At 44.4% G+C, this 22,223-nt stretch overlaps 1 protein-coding gene across 1 annotated transcript in view; it reads right to left on the bottom strand.

Moving 5' to 3' along the window:
- Positions 1-19,292, bottom strand: part of LMO7 (LIM domain 7) — a 234,079-nt gene extending 214,787 nt beyond the window's left edge. The window contains exons 1-2 of the mRNA XM_068267863.1: positions 19,193-19,292; positions 4,214-4,288 (exon numbers count right to left, since the gene is read on the bottom strand). Of these exons, the coding sequence (XP_068123964.1) occupies positions 4,214-4,282 (69 nt within the window). The 5' untranslated portion in view covers positions 4,283-4,288; positions 19,193-19,292. The remainder of the gene's footprint in view (positions 1-4,213; positions 4,289-19,192) is intronic.
- Between the last annotated feature and the right edge of the window lie 2,931 nt (positions 19,293-22,223).

Below are 22,223 nucleotides of genomic sequence, written 5' to 3'. Positions count from 1 at the left end.
TGAGCACTTTAAGAAGAAATTCCGACCAAGAATTGAACTTTATTCCAAACAGTAGCTGATACCCCCTTTTAGATGAGAAATCTATTCCTTTTCACAAACAGACCATCAGGGGGTGCTGTATGACTGATATTGTTGTGAAACCCCTTCCACAAAAAACTCAAGTACGCACTCCTGGCAGTTTCCTGTGTGAACCTTGCTGCATTGTAGGAAATAGCTGTTTACAGCTGTTTCCAACTGCCAAAAAAGCATGCAGCAGCTACATCACCTGCCAACAGTAAAAATGTCACCATTTAATAAATGTCAGAATGTAAATCAGAAATTTAAAAGATTTTACAATGGGCAAACACTGATTATATCATTTAGATATAATTATTGTAAAAATGAAGCGCTTTTTTTTTTTATTACATTATTTTCACTGGAGTTCCTCTTTAAAGCTGGCCATTCACTTTTGGATTAGGTAAACCACTGAGAACATTGATTGTAATCAGACTCTAGCAGGAAAGTGATCCAATGCTGATTATACAGCTTAATGCAGTACAAAGCTAATGCAGCTGTCAATAGCTCACCACTGCCACCCGCTTTATTAGATAAGGAAAAGTCTTTCCAGATCAACGGTACACTAATAAAATTGAGCATCAATCAAGAGGGCCTTTGTTTTTCTAAATTTTGTTATGTGACTTGATGCTCTGAATAGATTAGATTCAATAATATGTCCTGCAGTGTATAGGAGCCTTTTCAGCTCCAGTGAAATGCGAGATCAAATGCACCCACCTAGAAATTCCTCCGGGTGGGAAGAGTCGCTGCAGCTCTGTGGCTTAGCAGGTAAAACAAGAATCCCAGGATCTAAAGGCAATTCTACCTGTTTACTGATTGTTTTGCCAATGAAAACACATTACCGTATTTGGGAACAGTAACATTATATTGTACTAGCTTAGCCATCAGATAAAACAAGAACTGAAGAGGATGCCATGTACCTATAGGCCAACTTAGTGTTACCATCATTTATTAATCAATTTACAGTTATACGTACATATTTAAAAAGAAGAGTTCCATGAAGTGTTGCTGGATTGGGTATTAAACAGATGTAGTACTTGTAGTGTATATCTGTTAAAGAATAATAATAATAATAATAATAACAACAACAACAACAACGTGAAAACACAGAAAGGTGAATAGGGAACTATGCCACTACTCAAACAACTTTCATTTTACTCAATTTGCAGCCATTTCCACCACATCGTTATTATACATGGAAAATGATACAAAGCAATACCACTTTGGGACAGAAAAAGAAGACCTGTCTTCTGCGATTTAGCTGACAGTAAGGCACTTTTAACCATTTGCATAAGAATACGTTTTCATTCAAATAAATTAGCATACAAGACGGTAAAGACCCAAAAAAAAAAAAATGCTATTCTACTAGCATATTTGCGAATGCATAACAAACAACGTTTGTTTTTGTTTGTTTTTTTTTTTTTTGGGGGGGGGGGGGGGGGGTCTCCTAAACAACCTGAACAGCTGTTTCTGTCCCTTATTGCACTTGTGTAAGAAGTGAATATGCAGTGTACACCAAGCATGCAGGAAAGCTGCATTGTTTATCATTCTAGTCATCGAATTACTAGTTGTACAAGTGGCACTAGGGCATATATGTCAATGGCATGGCCTGCAGAGCTATCAAATTTAAATCTCAAGTGGTTCCACCATTTTGCATTACGTCTGGCCCACTCTGGACCACCAGGGAAGCCATATTGGAGGAGAAGCACTAAATCACCAGGGAAGCCATATGGTGGAGGATGGGGTGTTAGTACTAGTCACCAGGGAACGTATAGGGGCAGGAGGAGGCATTAGACACCATGGAACTGTATAGGGGAGGGAAGGGGGCCACTGGACACCAGGTAACCTGATAGGGGAGGGAGGACAGCCACTGGACATTGATGTTGGCCCGCCACTTAGTCTCAGTGTTCAATTTCAGCTGCTTTGTATTTGAAACCCCTGCGCTAGTGAAAGAACCATGGGATACAATGACTGGACACAAACAGAAAGAAAATTGATTACTAAGCTAAGTAGAGGTACATTTAGACCTCCATTTAGAGATGGCCTTTAAAATAAACACATATAAAGATTATTATTATTATTATTATTATTATTATTATTATTATTATTATTATTATTATTATTATTATTATTATTATTATTATTATTATTATTATTATTATAGACCTTATACAAACTTTGAGGTTTGAATATGTGAAATATAACCTTTCTAAAAAAAAAAAAAATATGCATAAACACCCTACACCAGTCTACCATTTATTTTTATTTATTTATTTTATTTATTGTATTTATAAAGCGCCAACATATTACGCAGCAGTCACCCACCAATTCCTGTTCCCTTTGCTGCAGTTTACCATAAAGCCTCAGACCCTGAGGGAATCATGAAGGCAATCAGAACTGCAGACAAATTAACCTTTTGGATTGGTTGGCGAGTCCACACACAGTCCAATTTCGATTGTATATACAATCGATACAATCTGTGCTCTCATATAGAGGCCACCAATCCGCAATAAAAGCGTGCGAATGCGCCAATTCTAACTCTAGCTAAATCCTGTAGGAAAAAGGGTTAATTTGACAACCTTTCTAGAGATAGCAAAACTAACAATATTTAATATCAAAACAGTTATGGTAACATGTCTCTCTGAAGATGTGAATTCTTTTGGCGGAGATTTGTTTCAGAACAGCACTTAGACGAACGATTTTTTAATAGTTTATTTAATGAAATAATGCAGAACAAAAATATAGCAATCGAAACAAATTGATACAGAAATAATAAGGATTCAATATGAAAATAATAGCTGATTACAGTCTGAGCAGTTTATCAAGTTACCGTGTCCTTTGTGATATGAAGTCCAACAGAAGATTTAAAGTCCAGTTATGGAAAGTTCTGTGGAAGATAGAAATCTTGGAATGCAAATCCTTTGATGGTATGGGATGGCTGGCCAAAATACTCCCCTCTCTGTCCAGCATTGTTGGTTTTAACTCTTCCTCTGCCAGAGGGCGGAGTTGTAAAAGGAGGTGGGTGTTGTATACCTTCTCCCGTCCTTTGTCATGACAAGCAGAAAGAATAGGCAATAACTGGAATGATCATAGCTCGGCAACAGCCGACCAATGTGACGTATGCGCAGTCACCCACCAATTCCTGTTCCCTTTGCTGCAGTTTACCATAAAGCCTCAGACCCTGAGGGAATCCTGAAGGCAGTCGGAACTGCAGGCAAAGTAACCTTTTGGATTGGTTGGTGAGTCCACACACACAGTCCAATTTCGATTGTACATACAATCGATACAATCTGTGCTCTCATATAGAGGCCAGGAGGCTGCCACCAATCCGCAATAAAAGCGTGCGAATGCGCTAATTCTAACTCTAGCTGAATCCTGTAGGAAAAAGGGTTAATTTGAAAACCTTTTTAGAGATAGCAAAACTCACAATATTTAATATCAAAACAGTTATGGTAACAGGTCTCTCTTTGAAGATGCGAATTCTTTTGGCGGAGATTTGTTTCATGACTAAGGAGTGTGGTGGCCATTACTGGGCATCTAATGTCCAGAAATATGTGAATTTCAGGGAGTCACCAGTTTAATGAGTAGCAACTTTTTTCTGAAACCATAATCTCAAGTCAGCTCTTATGTGCTGCATACAAAGCTGAATAGGCTTTCCTCCCTATAGACATTTCTTCAAAATACAGGATATTCATAAATGTATTCAGTAGGGTGATAGAAAGAAACTTAATGATTCATGTAATTTTACCATGTATATGAATGCTGTTCAGCTTCTGGAACAAGAATTCTTAGGACCCTTTCTCAAAGCTATTAAACATTTCATTGCACACAGTTAAATTCTTCAAGTAACTCTTACAAACGTCCAGTCATGTAAACTATACGGACTCGTTTCCCTATACGGTATGGGATCATGGAAATTGTTTGCATTAAATAGCTGGGCCTAGAAAACTAACAAAACGCCTTCATTCCTGCACTATGAAACCTACATACAGTTGAAAAGCTGTCCTATAATTGTATTTCATGCATCATGCCTTTAGGGAAGGACAGTAATGCTTAACAACATGCTGGCATGCAATGCAATTCCCTTGGCCAAAACCACTAAACCTCTGAAAGTTATCAAAAGTCAAGCTTCTGTAAGAAGAGAAATAAAAAGCATTACCTCTATCCACCTCTGTGCCTCTGAAAACGCTAAATCACAAGATACGTCTGAATTTACATTCCACTCCATGGCTACCTAAGGAAAAAAAAATGATCAGAAATAAGTAAAACTCATTAAGATTTTCATGCAAGGGGTCGTTTTAAACAAGAACAAGTGCACTTATCCATTTAGGGCTCTTACACAGTGGGACGTTGCGTTGCAGGGGACGTTAATGTCGCATAACGTTCCCTTAACGCAATGTACGGTTATGCTAAAGGTGGACGCTACATAGAGCCGCGTTATGCGGCTCTTGGTACGCCGTTTTCGTTCGATAGAACCGGCAATGATTCATATGAATCATTGCTAGCAAGCACAGAACCGAGAATGATTCATGTGAATCATTGCTAGCAGGCAGAGAACTGGCATTGCAGGGCAGTGAAAATTAGCCATGTGGCTGGGCAAAATAGTGGACTCTCTCCTCCTCCTCTCCTGCACACAAAAAAACAATAAAACATTACTGAGCATGTGCAAACAGTCTAACGCGGCTAAAAACGCGTATAATGCACAGCATGCTGCACATTCATAGAACGTGCAGCGTTACAATGTAACGCAACATGGGCACTGTGAACAGCCCATTGATTTTTTCATTACTGCGAGTTGGGCTGCGTTACAGGCTGCTATAATGTGCGCCTGTAACGTCCCACTGTGAAAGCAGCCTTAAAGGATCACATGTAGGCAACAATGACAAGGTCTGTGGCCATACTGCTCATCCAACTGTTCCTATAACCAAATTTTCTAGCTGATAATAAAAAATTATCAACCTTCTAGCCACTAGAGGGCAGTAATGGAAGATGGGCTGATTATTACAATACATGCAAATCACTACTTCTAAAACTCCCCATGTGCCTTCTGATAACTGGAAGACAGACTTAAATGGAATCTAAAGTGAAAATAAACGTATATCATGAATTGTATGTGTAGTACAGCTAAGAAATAGAACACTAGTAGCAAAGAACAGAGTCTCATTGTTTCCAGTACAGGAAGAGTGAAGAAATTTCAGTTATCTATGCAAAAGAGATTCTCTGACCCAACTTGGGTCAGAGACTGTCCTTTTTTCTGAAGCACTTATACATCAAAGAAACAGTAAGAGGCAGCTTCAGATAAGTTTTTACTGCAGGGAAGTTCAAAGGGTCATTAGCTCTGCTCTGTTTCATGCAGTGTATGTTTGTAACTGCAAATATGATAGAATGATGCAATGTTATGAAAATAAAGGTTATATAACTGAAAATAAAAATTAGACTTTTCTTTGCTAATGTTCTTTTAGTTATCTGTACTACAGCTACAATTCATTATATCATAAGTTTTTTTCCCCGCTTCAGTGTCACTTTGAAGGCCACCTTAACTGAGAGGAATATGGAGGCTGACGTATTTATTTCCTTTAAAACAATACCAGTTACCTGACATCTTGCTGATGATCTTTTTGGCTGTTTATGTGGACTATCAAGAATTAACTTACAATCCATCGTAAAATGTGCATCAAAAGATCACATCTGATGCAAAAATTGCACAGTTAATGGGCACCTTTACACTCACCGTATTCCTGCCATCTGACTTGTCTACATAATACCAAGCATGTCTGTTAAAGAGCTATAAGACAGGGATTTTCCGAATAGTTGGGGGTTTTACGATCTTTGGAATGGTGACACAACAAAGTTTTAATAATCCAATGAATGCTAAATTTTATAAGCGAAAGGGTGCCAATTATTTCACCTACATTTAGACATTGCTACCCATCAATTTCCTGATACAAAGAATGAGCATACTAGCACTACAGACTCTCCACAGGATAATACAGGCAGCTCAAGTAAGCCAAGGTTGCATTGTCCCAAAGATGTTGGCAAACCGACTGCCAAAATAATAAAAAAAATAATATACTTTTAAGTTTTAATAACCCAAATACCACTTTGTGACTGAATCAGCGGACAATGTAGACCAAGCACTGCAGCAATAGTGGAGATTTCTAAACAAAACACTTGCTTATTAACATCTATAGAATGTAGTGTAGTGTAAAAAGCAAGCTAAGCTAAATTAGGACTGACTTCAGTTTGCCATTATCTAGATGTGACGGCTTCTGTTTAGCTGGTTCGCAAAGTGTTAACTACTTTCGCCGTCAGTAAATTGAAAGCTTTTATTGATGACCTTAAAGGGCACCTGAGGTGCGAGAGATATGGAGGCTGTCCTTATTTTCTTTCCAACAATACCTGTCTTGCTGATCCTCTGCCGATAATACTTTTAGCTATAGCCTCTGAACAAGCGCGCCAATCAGATGTTTCTGACAAAAGTGACAAGATTAGCTACATGTTTGTTCCAGGTGTGTAATTCGGACACTTCTGCATCCAAAGATCAGCAGGACTGTCAGGCAACTGGTATAGGTTAAAAGAAAAGAAATATGGCAGCCACCACCATATATCGCAACTCTTGCTTCAGGTTCCCTTTAAAAGCGCTCGTTTACTGACCGCAATGCTGCTCCTGCTACAGAAATGTTTCACCTGAACCAGGATGGTAAAACGTTCATGCATGCTCTAACCAGTCTCAACTCTCTTTTGGAGCTCTCTGCCACAGCATGTTAGTCATACTCTGAGGCTGGAAACCTTCAAATGCATCCAAAAGGAACCCATGGTAAGAGACGTATAGAGGCTGCCATATTCATTTCATTTCCTTTGAAGATTTCCTGTTGCCTGACAGTCCTGATTGTCTTTCTGGCATCAGTAGTATCTCAATCACACACATGAAACAAGCCCGTGTCGGATCTTGTCAGTTTTGTTTGTCAAACATCAGCTACGCCTGCTTGTTCAGGGTCTATGGCTATAAGTATTCGAGGCAGTGGATCAGCAGGACAGTCAGGCAATGTGCATTGCTTAAAGGACAACTGAAGCTAGAGGGATATGGAGGCTGCCATATTTGTTTCCTTTTAACAAATACCAGTTGCCCGATTGTCCTGCTAATCCTTAGCCTCTAATACTTTTAGTCATAGCCCTTGAACAAGGATGCAGCATATGAGGCGTTTCTGACAATGTCAGATCTGACAATATTAGCTGCATGCTTGTTACTGGTGTTACTCAGACACACTGCAGCCAAATAGACCAGCAGGGCTGCCAGGCAACCAGTATTGTTTAAAAGGAAATAAATATGGCAGCCTCCAGTTCTTCTCACTTCAGTTGTCCTTTAAAGAGACTCTGAAGCGAGAATAAATCTCGCTTCAGAGCTCATAGTTAGCAGGGGCATGTGTGCCCCTGCTAAACCGCCGATATCGCGCTGCTAAACGGGGTCCCTTCACCCCCAAACCCACCCCCGCAATAGTTGGTCGTAGACTTGGTCGTTCGTGGAGGCAGGGCTAACGGCTGCAGCCCTGCCTCCAGTCGCGTCTATCAGCGGCGCATCGCCGCCTCTCCTCCGCCCCTCTCAGTGAAGGAAGACAGAGGGGCGGGGGAGAGGCGGAGATACGCGCTGACAGATGCGCGTGGGGCAGGGCTGCGGCGGTTAGCCCTGCCCCAACCAGGAAGCACTCCCCCGCTGCACCGAGGGGATTTGGGGGTGAAGGGACCCCCGTTAAGCCGCGGGATAGCAGCGTTATAGCAGGGGCACAAATGCCCCTGCTATCTATGAGGTCTGAAGCGAGATTTATTCTCGCTTCAGACTCTCTTTAAGGTGGCCATACAGTGGTCGATTTGCCATCAGATCGACCAACAGATAGATCCCTCTCTGATCAGAGAGGGATCGTATGGCTGCCTTTACTACAAACAGATTGTGAATAGATTTCAGCATGAAATCGATTCACCATCTGTGAAGCTGCCGCTGAACAACCTCCCCCCCTGCATACATTACCTGATCCGGCCGGCGAGAATCCCCCAGTCTCCGCTGTGTTCTCCGCTCTGGGCTCCAGCTTCACTGTACTTCCTGTCCGGGGAAGTTTAAACAGTAGAGGGAGCTCTACTGTTTAAACTTCCTGTCGGGACAGGATGAAGTGAAGCCTGCCGGAGCCCAGTGGAGAAGGAGCAACAGGGACGGGGGGGGGGGGGGGGGGAGGGAGGGGGGGGGGGGGGAATACGCGCTGGCTGGATCAGGTAATGTATTGCCGCTAGGGTCAGTCGGACATTCGAACGCCGCTATCAAGGAACTCCCGACCCGCCGGCGATCGAGCGAACTCTTCCTGCGTGGACAGATCGACGGGAGGATCGATTTCAGACGGAAATCGATCGTTCGGTTAGCGTTTGTGCAACGATTTCACAGCAGATTCGATCACAGTGATCAAATCTGCTGTATATATCGGCGGGAAATAGTATAAGTGTATGGGCCCCTTTAAAAGAAAATACATTTGTCAGCCTCCATAAAGCTCTCACCCTGGGTGCCCTTTAAAGTGGGATTGTCACCATAAAAATCAAACTTCAACAGCAACTGCTCTGAGTGCATTAAGTGATAAAAATGCTAATCCTGCATAAAAAAAAAAACCTACGTTTTCGAATTCATAACAGCAGAAAAGAACATGCAGCATTTTTAGCGTTTCTGAAATGTAAAGTATATAAATGCTGGCATAATCGCTCGTCAAAACCTACACAGAACGATTTTGCTAGCGTTTTTACATTACTGTACACTATAAAAAAAAAAAATTCTTGAAAGGACCAATCAGAATTAAACCGCTAATTGCTAAACAATCGCTGGCAAAACACTTACGCTTTTTAAAATCCCTACCCAAATCAACAGAAAACGCTCATGAAATCGCTTACAAACCACTCATACAAAACGCTAGCGATTGCAATTAGCGATTTATAGTGGGTTCCAGGCCTAATTCAAAGCTTACCAAGATGGAAACTGTCTAAAACAGGATTCTCTGCTTTTACTTTATAATATTCACAGGAATCATAACGTGGACAGTGCAATGCATCTGTTATGTAAGCAGAAGTAGTATTTATCTACTTGTAGATGTGTTTTTTATTTCTAGGTTAGCATGGGTGTCACTTGTTCTTTAAAAACACCTCTTCAGACAAGCTTATAATCTGTGATAGACGTTGAGGCTCACTGTCTCATTCACTAGCCCTTCATCTCCTCACCTAGTGCCTCCACCTTACTACCTTGTAAATTGTAAGCTCACAAGGGTCCAGCCTCTAGTGATTATTGTTTCTGTTGAACTTTATCAAATGAAAATGTACCGGTATTGCTGACATTGTAATGTACACACAAACCATGCGCGTATTCTGTACAGTACTTCTGTTATGCATTTATGGTCCTATGGTCGCTATTGTCCATTTTGAACCTTGTACAGTGCTATGGAAGATGTTGGCATAAACTGCTACTGCTACTGCTTTTGCAGGTCACAATGAAAGGCAGCTACCCAATTTGTCACAGAACAGCTGGCTCTCCAGGAATTGATAAAACAAATACACCATCTGCAACCCCACTCCGTATAGTATCAGCAAGGGCCTGATTCACAAAGCGGTGCAAACTTTTTTGCGGACTTTTTTGCGGACTTTTGCGCGCGCAATTTGCTGCGATTCGCGCGATCGTGGACTTTTACACGCGCAATTTGCTGCAAATTGCGCATGTAAAAGTCCGCGATCATGCGAATCGCAGCAAATTGCGCACGCAAAAGTCAGCGAAAAAGTTTGCACCGCTTTGTGAATCAGGCCCCAAGTGCTTTATGTTCTAGGTTTGTACATATGGTTTAAGGCCTTTAAACAACAGAGAACACCACTGATCTGGATTTTCCTCCTCCCCAGTTAATGACACCTTTCATTGAGGTCACCACTGTCCTCAGATACAACTCCATGGGGGGGCCACCGGTCCTCTGCCTGTGCTGAGTATGGGCAGGCGTCCGGCCAGTGGACAGGATCAGCTTTACAGGTGGCGACTACAATTGAAGAGAAATCGAGAGCCCAATATGGTGTAGTATGTCAAGACAGATTGAATAATTGAGACAGTGAGATGGTAATACTCACAAACATGGGTTACCGCTCAGGTAACCACTCAATAGGCAGGTGAGGAGATTAGACGTGTCCTCACTCAGGATTAAGAAGTCACTCTCTGTAGATAGGAGAAAAAGAGTAGATCACCCCTCCACCTGGGGTGGACTTGAATATACTGGTAGGTGAACAGAGGCGGCAGTAGAATAAAAGTACATAAAATTTTACAGGTGGTGAATTCACTGCCTTCAGCTGCTTGTGGAAAAGATGCCTTACAGCTTCTTGCATAGGGCCCGATATACGAAGCTTTTCCTACATTTGTCGACACAGGTTAATCAAAAAGTGGCTTAGAAAATTTGGCCCAAGTTAACTAAAAAGGTGGCCATACATCTATCGACTTGGTGGCCAATCAACCATCCTATTCAGTTATTCAATCGGATGAAAATCTGTGCCAAGAGCACTCCCGGTCAACGATGCGACCAATTTCAGGTCGAAATTGGTCTCATGCATCAATTAGATATTCTGCAAGATGACGGGCCGTCGTGGTCGATCGTGTGCATTGCAGTATGGCGAGTGATATCGAGACAAGTGACAGATGCGACAAAACCCCTGGGCCTGTTCCCCCTAATGTCAAGTGTGCACACCCCAAATCTCCCCCCGTCACTGTACTTTACCTGTCTGTGTCCGCCGCTGGCTATGTCCATAATCCGCATACACATGCCCCATGTGGTTGCCGGAGTACCATGAGCGTGTGTGACATCACACGCGCCCAAGTATATGCGGATGCGGCATCACAAGGACGATTCCTGATCAATTTAAGCATGAAATCGATCAGGAATCAGCCTGCGGTGTATGGGCAGCCGACAGATCTCTCTCTAGTCAGATTCCATCAGAGAGAGATTGGTCTCTTGGTGGAATCTGCCCATCATCGCTAGATGTATGGCTACCTCAAGTGTGTCTATTAGGCACAATCTTTGCCTGAATCACATCAGATAACAGCAAACATTGCAGAAAGTTTGGTAAATAAATGCTTGTGTGACTGCAGTACCCTCTGCTGTATTTACCAGAAGAATGCTCACCTCAGGTGTATTCATGCGACACATGCTAATCACTTTCCACAGCCCTCACTATGATCTGATGTCAGCTACTGGAAACTTTTTGCATCAAGACTCTTATGGTTTCCTCAGATCTCAAATGAGCTCCAATGACTCCATTCCAGAAGAACCTCAGTGAAACAGGCACATGAGGAACTTGGAACTATATTAAAATGAATATAACAATTTACAGGAGTATTGAAAAAAAGGCAAGTCTGCATTTATGTCATTAAGTGAATATAGTTCACACTGTGTTTGCACAAAAACCTTTCCATAATTCAGCTCATAAAAGCAAAGGTGTAAACATATGTATGACAGGACACAGAAGCTGAAAGGAGACGCACAGGCACCACACGAAGATTCTCATGATGATGGTGCAATGATATGCTAAATGCTGAAACCATTCAAATGTCAGCAGTACACAGTCCAGAATAACTGGCCATGCAAGTCACCCTACAACTTCAATAAAATGATAAACAATTTGCCCCTGGGAAATATGTGCCTTGTCTATTGCGTGTGACACAAAGAATTTTAAATGCGTTTTTAATATAATGACCAAACAGGATTTAATGGGTCTGATATACTAAAGTGTGAAGTGACGTAGGTGTCCTGTTGAAATCAGGGGCATCTTAAAGGGATACTGTAGGGGGGGGGGGGGGGGGGGGGGTCGGGGGAAAATGAGCTGAACTTACCCGGGGCTTCTAATGGTCCCCCGCAGACATCCTGTGCCCGCGCAGCCGCTCACCGATGCTCCGGCCCCGCCTCCGGTTCACTTCTGGAATTTCTGACTTTAAAGTCAGAAAACCACTGCGCCTGCGTTGCCGTGTCCTCGATCCCGCTGATGTCATCAAGAGCGCACAGCGCAGGCCCAGTATGGTCTGTGTCTGCGCAGTACACTCCTGGTGACATCAGCGGGAGCGAGGACACGGCAACGCAGGCGCAGTGGTTTTCTGACTTTAAAGTCAGAAATTCCAGAAGTGAACCGGAGGCGGGGCTGGAGCATTGGGGAGTGGCTGCGCCAACACTGGATGTCTGCGGGGGACCATTAGAAGCCCCGGGTAAGTTCAGCTCATTTTCCCCCGACCCCCCTACAGTATCCCTTTAAAGCGGTCTAACACCCAGCTTTATCAACTTTGCTTTAATAGATTGCTTTCAGCTTAAAAACTATTATGCCAGAATTTTGTTTAAGCAGAAATTCACTGAATAGTTAAAACTCAACATTTTAGTGCTGTATTCAGCTAGGATTCTGCTTCTGAGCTGAGATTTAGATACAAATGTATCATGTCTGGAATGTAAATAAACCTCATAAAAGCCTGTCTGGGAAGCCCTCTGTGCTCTCTCAGACAGACTTGTTTATTTACATTCCAAACATGATACATTTGTATCTAAATCTCAGCTCCGAAGCAGAATCCTAGCTGAATACAGCACTAAAATGTTGAGTTTTAACTATTCAGTGAATTTCTGCTTAAGAAAAATTCTGGCATAATAGTTTTTAAGCTGTAAGCAATCTATTAAAGCAAAGTTGAAATGCTGGGTGTTAGGAGATAAAATCTCTCTACCCCTCCCCATACAGTGGAATCTTTGACAGTTGACATGAACACAATCCTTTTTCACCTGCCTGTACTCACTTGTGCACAAGGCACTACAGTATATTATCAGGGAGGTGTAAGAGGCATTGGGTGAGAAATGTAATGTAAAAACACTTGCACAAAATATTTTGACATGGGAATTGGCACAACAGATTTTTGTGCAGCGTCCATTGCAACTTCCTGTATGTGAAAAGTTCTCCTTTGTGATCAACTGCTATCTCTAGTGTGGAAAGACTGAGTATAGGGGAAAGATTTAAATGACAATTATATGTGGATTAGGAGGGATGGAGACCAAGAGAAAGTATTAAGGTAGCCATACATCAGGCACATTGGCGGCCAATCGACCATGCGATTCAATTATTATAATCGAATGAAAATCTGTGCTGAAAAGTGCATGCCTAACTGACAATGCGACCAATTTCAGGACAAAATTGTTACCATAAGTCGATCGCGCATACTGCAAGATGTTGGGCCGACTTGCTCGATCGGGTGCCCGGCGGTAACTGCGTGCAAATTCGGGACGATGTACAAATGTGACAGAACCCTCATCACTGTCCTCCCTAATGTTAAGTGTTGCCTGCCTTATGCCTGGTACACACCATGCAATTTTCCCATTAGATCGACTGGAAATTTCGCATCTGATATGCAGCATCTTTCTCGATCGGAAGTAGAGCAGACATGCTGGAAATAATCGAATGATGGGTAATTACACGATGAACTAATGGGAAAATTGCATGTTGTGTACCATTGTGGTTCCCCATTGTTAAGCTAGCCATAAATCTAGCGATGAAGGACAGATTCGACTAAGACAAATCTCTCTCTAATTTAATCTGATGAGAGAGATCAGTCAGCTGCCCATACACTGCAGGCCAATTCCCGATTAATTTCATGCTGAAATCGATCCAGAATCGGCCTCGACACCGCATCTGACCGCCTTCCCGGAATGGCCCACCGGTGACCAGTGCAAGGTATACATTACCTGTACACGGCCTCCATTTGTCCTTGCTGGCTCTGGGTGCACTCTGTTCTGCATACACACGCACCTAGTGGTTGCCTAGTATCATGGACATGTGTATGACATAACAGCAACGAAAAGAATAAAAAGTTGTACCACACATTATTACTGTGTCACATAAAGTGAAGCATACAGTCAATGAAAAGTATGCTCTACTGCACCTGTTAACACGCATATTTAGCAGTAACGTACTGCTTGCAACCCAGTGTTCTCCCCAGGCTCTTTTAGCCGGGTGTTCCACCCGGCTAGTTTTGGTGACCACCCAGCTGTCATCGGCTCACCTCCTCCTATGCTATAAAGCAGAGTTGCTCACAGAAGCACTGGCCCTGCATTCTCATCTCACCCGGCTACTTTTTCATGCCACCCGGCATGCTACCACCACATGGTGAATGTCACACAGCTGCTGCATTGCAGTGCGGTAAGCGGTTTTACAAAGTAGCTGTTACACCGCACTGCAATGCACCACTGTTGTCAAAGGAAACCAGAGCTCTGTCAAATAAAAAGATTTATACATACCTGGGGCTTCAGTCATCCGCATGGATCGCTCCCACCCTGCCGTCCTCCGATGTCTGCAGCTCCGGTACTGGGTCCCGCACTTCCGTCAGTCAGAGCTAGTGTGAGGTACGGGAAGTGCGCCCTCTACGTATCTCTCCAGCAGCTGCTGGAGAGATACGCAAAGAGCGCACTTCTCCTGCGTAGACTGCCTCCGACTGACCGCAGTAATGGAACCCGGGGGAGGACAGCGGCGTGGGAGTGGATGGGTGGATGGGGCAGGAGGAAGCCCCGGGTATGTATAACTCTTGATTTAACAGAGCTCTGGTACACTTTAAAGGCCTCACCCACAAAACAAACAAAAAAACAAAAAACAAAAACCGACTTACCAATTTCCCGAAACAGAATACCGAACAGACCTGGACTCCAGCCACAGTCCCCCCCTCCCCCCCCCCCCAAAAAAAAAACAGGGACTGAGCCTTCCCAATTGTGATCTCCTCTGCTTCAGAGAACACACAAGGATAGACCGATTCTGACCCACTTATGCCTGGTAAACACAATGAGATTTTCGGGCAGATTTACCAGAATCATGATTATTTCCAACTTGTCCAATCTGATGTCCCATTGTCTTTCTTCTAGATTTTCCATAGAAGTGAACGGAAAATAAGATCAAAATGTTTTGGAAATAATCGATCTGGCAGTAAATCTGCCAGAAAATCTCATCATGCATACCAGGCATTACGCACTGGTAGTGCCTGGCAATCCATCCACAGGACGATACACAGAAATTAATTATTATTTATATAGCGCTGACATCTTCCGCAGCGCTGTACAGAGTATGTACAGTATAGTCTTGTCACTAACTGTCCCTCGAAGGAGCTCACAATCTAATCTCTACCATAGTCATATGTATATATTGTGTAGTGTATGTTTTGTAGTCTAGGGCCAATTTCGGCGGGAAGCCAATTAACCTATCTGTATGTATTTGTGATGTGGGAGGAAACCGGAGTGCCCTGAGGAAACCCACGCAGACATAGAGAACATACAAACTCCATGCAGATGTTGACCTGGCGGGGATTCGAACCCGGGTCACAGCACTGCAAGGCAAGAGCGCCAACCACTACGCCACCGTTCAGCACAGCATGATATGATAACATCCAGAAACTTTAGCACATCCAAAAAGACAAGAAGGCAGCTGACGCGTTTCAGACACTAGGTCCTTATGCTAGGTACACGCAATCCAATTTCCTAGCAGATTAACTGTTTGAAATAAATAATTCCAACAATGGGGTAAATTGTATGCAGTAGTGGGCTGGCCAGGAGCGAATCAGACACGTCAGAAACAATCATTTTTGCCCTGCCGATCTCCCAGGAAATGCAATGGTGTGTACCTAGCATTAGTCATAGCTCGCCAAATACAAATGGGATATTACATATACAGAAGACTCAATCCCCCATCTTTTCTTATCATCATGGTGTGGTGCTCACCTGCACCGACTCCTTCTGCTGCTTCTCCCAAGCCTCGCCACGTGCTCTATGCACCACCACTTGGTGGCTGTGTGTGACAGCAGCTGCCGGGGTTTCCAAAATATCTAAACCACTCCGTTGTGGGCCCGGATCTTATAGCAGCTTGTGAAAAACTGCCCAGAAAGGGGTCATTTTCTTTTTACAGATTACATCACTATAATCCACTTCTGACTGAAGGTATGTACACAAACACACTAGTTAAATCATATGAAACAGCCAATAATGACTGCTGCCTTAATTGCCAAGCAGGAAGGACCTCTCGAGTTCCAGCAGAACAATGGGTAACTGATCCCCCTTAAGGTGGCCATACACTGGTTGATTTGCCAACAGATCGACCAACAGATAGATCCCTCTCTGATCGAATATGATCAGAGAGGGATCGTATGGCTGCCTTTACTGCAAAGAGATTGTGAATCGATTTCAGCATGAAACCCATCACAATCTGTGAAGCTGCCGCTGCTTCCCCCCCCCTCCCCCCCCCCCTCCCCTGCATACATTACCTGATCCGGCCAGCGCGAGCCCCCCGGTCTCCGCTGTTTCTTCTCCACTCCGGGCTCCAGCTTCACTGAACTTTCTGCTGGGGGAAGTTTAAACAGTAGAGGGCGCTATACTGTTTAAACTTCCTGTCCGGACAGGAAGAAGTGATCAGGTAATGTATTGCTGCTGTATTGCGTCGGTCATTCGAACGCAGCCACCGACGCACTCCCGACCCGCCCGCGATCGAGCGAATCTTGTGCACGGACAGATCGCCGGGAACAATCGATTTTGGACAGAAATCGATCGTTCGGTCAGCGTTTGTGCAACGATTTCACAGTCGATTCGATCACAGTTATCGAATCGGCTGTATATCGGCGGGAAGATCGTTAGGTGTATGGGCCCCTTTATGTTTGCTGACTAAAGCTCCGCAGTGTTCCCCAACACTGTCCTCAAGGCCCACCAACAGTGCATGTTTTGTTGAAATCCACAGAGGTAGTTAATCAGCTCTGCTGAGACACTTATTGCCTCACCAGTGAATGTTTGTGGTTTTCTGCAAAACATGTACTGTTGGTGGGCCTTGATGGGAAGCAGTAGATTTGGGCGCATGAGACAAGTGGACAAAAAGGGCGCCCCATTCACTTCCATTATAAATATCGTTTAATGGGCGCTGAACAGGGAAAAAACGGCGCCGGAGATTTTTAAGGATTTATAACGGCGCCCGGAGATTTTTAAGGATTTATAACTATGTTTGTGATAATTTAAGTTTACAAAATGAGCCCGTGACGAATAACGTTTATGAAGATACTAAATCACTATTTCTAAAACATTTCTAAAACATTATTATCCACCCAAAAAAATAATTTACATTTATTAATGTGTGTAAAACATTATTATCCATAGGGGGTTTTAGGTTTAGGCACCAACAGGGGGGTCTTAGGTTTAGGCACCAACTGGGGGGTCTTAGGTTTAGGCACCAACAGGGGGGTCTTAGGTTTAGGCACCAACAGGGGGGTCTTAGGTTTAGGCACCAACAGGGGGGTCTTAGGTTTAGGCACCAACAGGGGGGTCTTAGGTTTAGGCACCAACTGGGGGGTCTTAGGTTTAGGCACCAACAGGGGGGTCTTAGGTTTAGGCACCAACAGGGGGGTCTTAGGTTTAGGCACCAACTGGGGGGTCTTAGGTTTAGGCACCAACTGGGGGGTCTTAGGTTTAGGCACCAACAGGGGGGTCTTAGGTTTAGGCACCAACAGGGGGGTCTTAGGTTTAGGCACCAACAGGGGGTCTAGGGGATAGGGATAGGTACAGGGAGGGTTTTTAATAAACGTAAATATAATTTTCACTTCACAAATAGGGAAGATTAACGTTTTAAGAATTGCCGATCTCATAAACATTATTTAGTGATTTATAAATTCTTAAAACACTATTTATAAACGAAATTCTACACAATATTTCTATAAACGATATTTTCCATTTATCGTTTATACCACGCGCCCTTTTTTCCCGACGCCCTTTTCGTACGTACGCCCTTGATGACAGGGTTGGGGAACTGTGCATTAAAGGACAACTGAAGTGAAAGCTATATGGAGGCTGCCATATTTATTTCCTTTTAAGCAATACCAGTTGCCTGGCAATCCTGCTGATCCTCTAATACTTTTAGCCATAGATTCTGAACAAGCATGCAGCAGATCAGGTGTTTCTGACATTACTGTCAGATCTGACAAGATTAGCTGCATGCTTGTTCCTGGTGTGATTCAGACACTACAGCAGCCAAATAGATCAGCAGTGCTGCCAGGCATCAGGCATTATTTAAAAGGAAATGAATATGGCAGCCTCCATATCCCTTTCATTTCAGTTGTCCTTTAAGTTAAGCTCCATGTAATTCAAAGATTCATGGAAAACACGATTTCTGCTTAATTCGTTTTCAGTACACATAAAACATTATATCCTGTTTCTAACTTGCATGCACATTTAATGCAAACTGTATTCAACCTGGAGATGGGCCAAACAAAAATCAGCAAGAAGTGCATTTCATTGTGCCAGTTCCAAGTTGCATACAATTTGCATGCTAGCCAATATGATCAGCATTACATTGAACTTTTCCGAAGAGGAGTGGCTCCTGCCCTGTGCTGCTAATTGCTAGCAAGGTGGGAGTTTCTGGACAGTCTCATGGCAACAATACTGCAGAGTACACTGAGATGGCATGGTTACAAAGTAGCACAATTTGAGCTTACTGACAGATTCATAAATCCTTAGATAGCTGCAGACAAAATGAAACATTGTTAAAAACAGTAAAGTGTAGACTAGTGCAGCTACAAATGTATAACAAATGAAATGTTCCTTTAAGATATACAAACCATGACTGCTTTCCTTCTGAGTAGGGTGTCCTGTGGAGGGGATGCGGAGTCTGACACCTTCCCCTGATGCCACCTGGGCTAAAACAATTTTCTGATTCTCTTACAACTTTTGCCAAAAGTTTCCCTACAGTAACCACAGGAAACTGAACACCACATGTACATTTCCCTTCCTAAGAACTACAGATGCTAGTGCTGATGTCAGCCCAGTGCTGGTTATACTGGTCTCCAGACAGCAGTGGGAAGGCATGCAGGCATTGCTGTGCACGGAGGCTCTGCGCTGCTGCTGCTGCTGCACACCGAGTATAATGAGAGGAGCTGCAGAACGTCACAAGTTTCCAGGAGTTGCGTTACCTCTGCTGAAGTTCTCCGCTCAGGAATCAGCGGCTGGAATAAACTTTTCCCAACTTGTGATGAGCGGGCAATGCTGAGCCCCTCCTGCCAGCGGCACTCTCACCTCCCCCACATATAACATAGTATCACCCGCCCGGAACTCACCTCCTGCCGACTCCCAGGCTGCTCCCAGCACGGCGCACTCTCTATTGTCTCCTGCTCAGATTCCTCGCACAGAGGACCGCGTCTGTCCCAGCAGCAGCAGGTGAGTGAGGAGGAAACTCTCGCAGTTTGTACCCTCCCCCACAGCTTCTCCCACCGGAGCACTGCACAGCGAAGCCACGCCCACCACCGCACGCAGCGGCCGCTTGTGAGCCCCCTGTGCCCCGGTACCACCGCAGTGAGATGGGAGGGGGGCCGCTGCCTGTCACACCGAGCTGTGCATCACTGCTGCGTGCGCCTGGGATTCCACTTCTGCCAGCAATATGCATGTACTTTACATAATGGGTTCACATGCTAGTCTACCTGATGTCTTGGGAAATGTGTTTTTACTTTCAAAAAGTGTATTACTATCATTATTAAACTCCAAATTAAAGTAAACCTGAGATGAGGAATAAAAAAAAAGTGTTATCTATACCTCGGGTTTCCACCATCTCCTTTCAAGCTAATCGGTCCTTCGCTGTCCTCTTCTGCCCCTTGGATCTTCTGGTAGGCGACCCAGTAATCTTGCAAGTTGGGGCGTGAATGAATGGTCATGACAATATTGCTGCAAGCAGGAAGCGGCCATTGGTCCCCTCAAATAGACCAGCACCACTGTGAGTGATTAACTTAGGGGTAGAGGAGTCATAAATCTGGAGTTCTATTACATTGTGCAGTCCAAACCGCGCTGTAAGTTTACTAACTTTAATGGGGGACAGCAGTGGAACAAGGGACATAAGTGAGAGTCTAACTTTTTTTTCTTCAGGGTTGCTTTAAAGCAGGGGTCTCAAACTCAATTTACCTGGGGGCCGCAGGAGGCAAAGTCAGGATGAGGCTGGGCTGCATAAGGAATTTCACAATCGCGGCGCATCGCCGCCTCTGCCCGCCCCTCTCACTCTTCCTTCACAGAGAAGGGCGGGGAGAGGCGGCGATCCGTCAGGAGGGGCAGAGCTAAAGCTGAAAGCTCTGCCCCTTCCAGGAAATGCCGGCGGATTGCCCCCCGGGGGGCGATTTGGGGGCTCTGCAGCCCTCGTTTAGCAGCGGGGATGCGGCGGATTACTTGGGAGCACTGAAGCGAACTCTAACGAAGCTTTTGCCAGTGAGAGCCACAAAATATTGTATCGAGGGCCGCAAATGGTCCGCGGGCCGCGAGTTTGAGACCCCTGCAAAGGATACCTCAACTGACATGTGACATGATGAGATAGACATGTGTATGTACAGTGCCTAGCACACAAATAACTATGCTGTGTTCCTTTTTTTCTTTCTCTGCCTGAAAGAGTTAAATATCAGGTATGTAAGTGGCTGACTTAGTCCTGACTCATACAGGAAGTGACTACAGTGTGACCCTCACTGATAAGAAATTCCAACTATAAAACACTTTCCTAGCAGAAAATGGCTTCTGAGAGCAAGAAAGAGATAAAAAGGGGAATTTCTTATCAGTGAGGGTCACACTGTAGCCACTTCCTGTCTGAGTCAGGACTGAGTCAGCCAATTTCATACCTGATATTTAACCCTTTCAGTCAGAGAAGGAAAAAAAAGGAACACAGCATAGTTATTTGTGTGCTAGGCACTGTACATACACATGTCTATCTCATTATGTCACATTTCAGTTCGGGTATCCTTTAATGCTGCCTGGAGTTTACAGGAAACTTGTAATGCCATAAAAAAGAAAGAGTTTCACACACCTGGGGCTTCTACCGCCCCCTGCAGACGTCCTGTGCCTTTGCCGGGACAAAATGATCCTCTGATCTCCGTCGCAGCTCACTTTCACTTTCCTCTGTTGCCAGTCACTGCGCCTGCCCGGCCCTGGCCGCGCACCTTCTTGTTCGCGATTCCCTTGCTAAGAGCGTCCTGCGCAGTAGAGATTTTCACTTCTTGCGCCTGCGCAGGATGATCCCGGTGACAGGAGCATGAACGAGAACACGCAAAAGTGAAACTTAGCCGCAACGGGGGACTAGCGGAGCAGTGCAGCTGCAGGGGGCAGGCAGAAACCCAGATAAGTAAAACTCTTTCTTTTTTATGGCATTAAAGGTTTCCTTTAAAGTGGATCCGAGATTAACTTTTACTCATTGCATAATTGTGTTCCTTTCCTATTGTTTATAGGGCATTCCTCAAGCCAAATACTTTTTTGTTTTAATACTCTAATTCCCTATAAACTAAACAAGCCCCACCCACAGTTTTCAGAGAGCCTTGGCAGTAGCAAGGGCTCATGGGAGCTCAGTCTGGGCAGGAGGAGGGGGAGTTATTACAAGCCAGAGATTTCAGAGGCAGAGGGGAGGAGAAGGGGGATTAGGTTTTTTTCACAGTCTGAGGCCTGGTGCACACCAGAGGAGTTTTTCTGAGTGTTTTGAGTTTTTAAATCTGCTGCTAATGTTATCCTATGTGTCTGTGCACACTGGAGCAATGAGGTTTTGTAAAAAACCCCATAGCATTACACTGGGAAGAGCTTCTAGAGGTTTCAAAAGCTCTTCCCAATGTAATGCTATGGGGTTTTTTACAAAACCTCATTGCTCCAGTGTGCACAGCCACATAGGATAACATTAGCAGCAGATTTAACCACTTCTGTGCCAGGGCTTTTTTTGCTGATCGGTGCTGCGTGGGCTCTCCAGCCCGCAGCACCGATCAGATAACAGCCAGGGCGATGAGACTTCCCCCCTTTTTTCCCCACTAGGGGGATGTCCTGCTGGGGGGGTCTGATCGCCGCCGGCTGTTTGCGCTTGCGGGGGGGGCTCTTCAAAGCCCCCCTCCGCAGCGCTTTCTGGCCTCCTTCCCTCCCTCTCCCTCCCCCTGTGAGCGGCGCAGGACGGATTTCCGTCCTGCGCCTGATGGGATAGGCTTCAGCCTATCAGATGCCGGCGATCCCGGGCCAATCAGAGGCCGGGGATCGCCGATCTCCTCTACGGCGCTGCTGCGCAGCAGTGCCGTATATATGTAAACAGCGGGGAAGATCTTCCCCGTGTGTTTACATTTACCCTGCGAGCCGCGATCGGAGGCTCGC

Source organism: Hyperolius riggenbachi, chromosome 2 (assembly GCF_040937935.1).
Source record: "Hyperolius riggenbachi isolate aHypRig1 chromosome 2, aHypRig1.pri, whole genome shotgun sequence".
NCBI lineage: Eukaryota > Metazoa > Chordata > Amphibia > Anura > Hyperoliidae > Hyperolius > Hyperolius riggenbachi.
The sequence above is the reverse complement of the archived record's forward strand: the minus strand, read 5'-3'. Positions and strand labels throughout refer to the sequence as shown.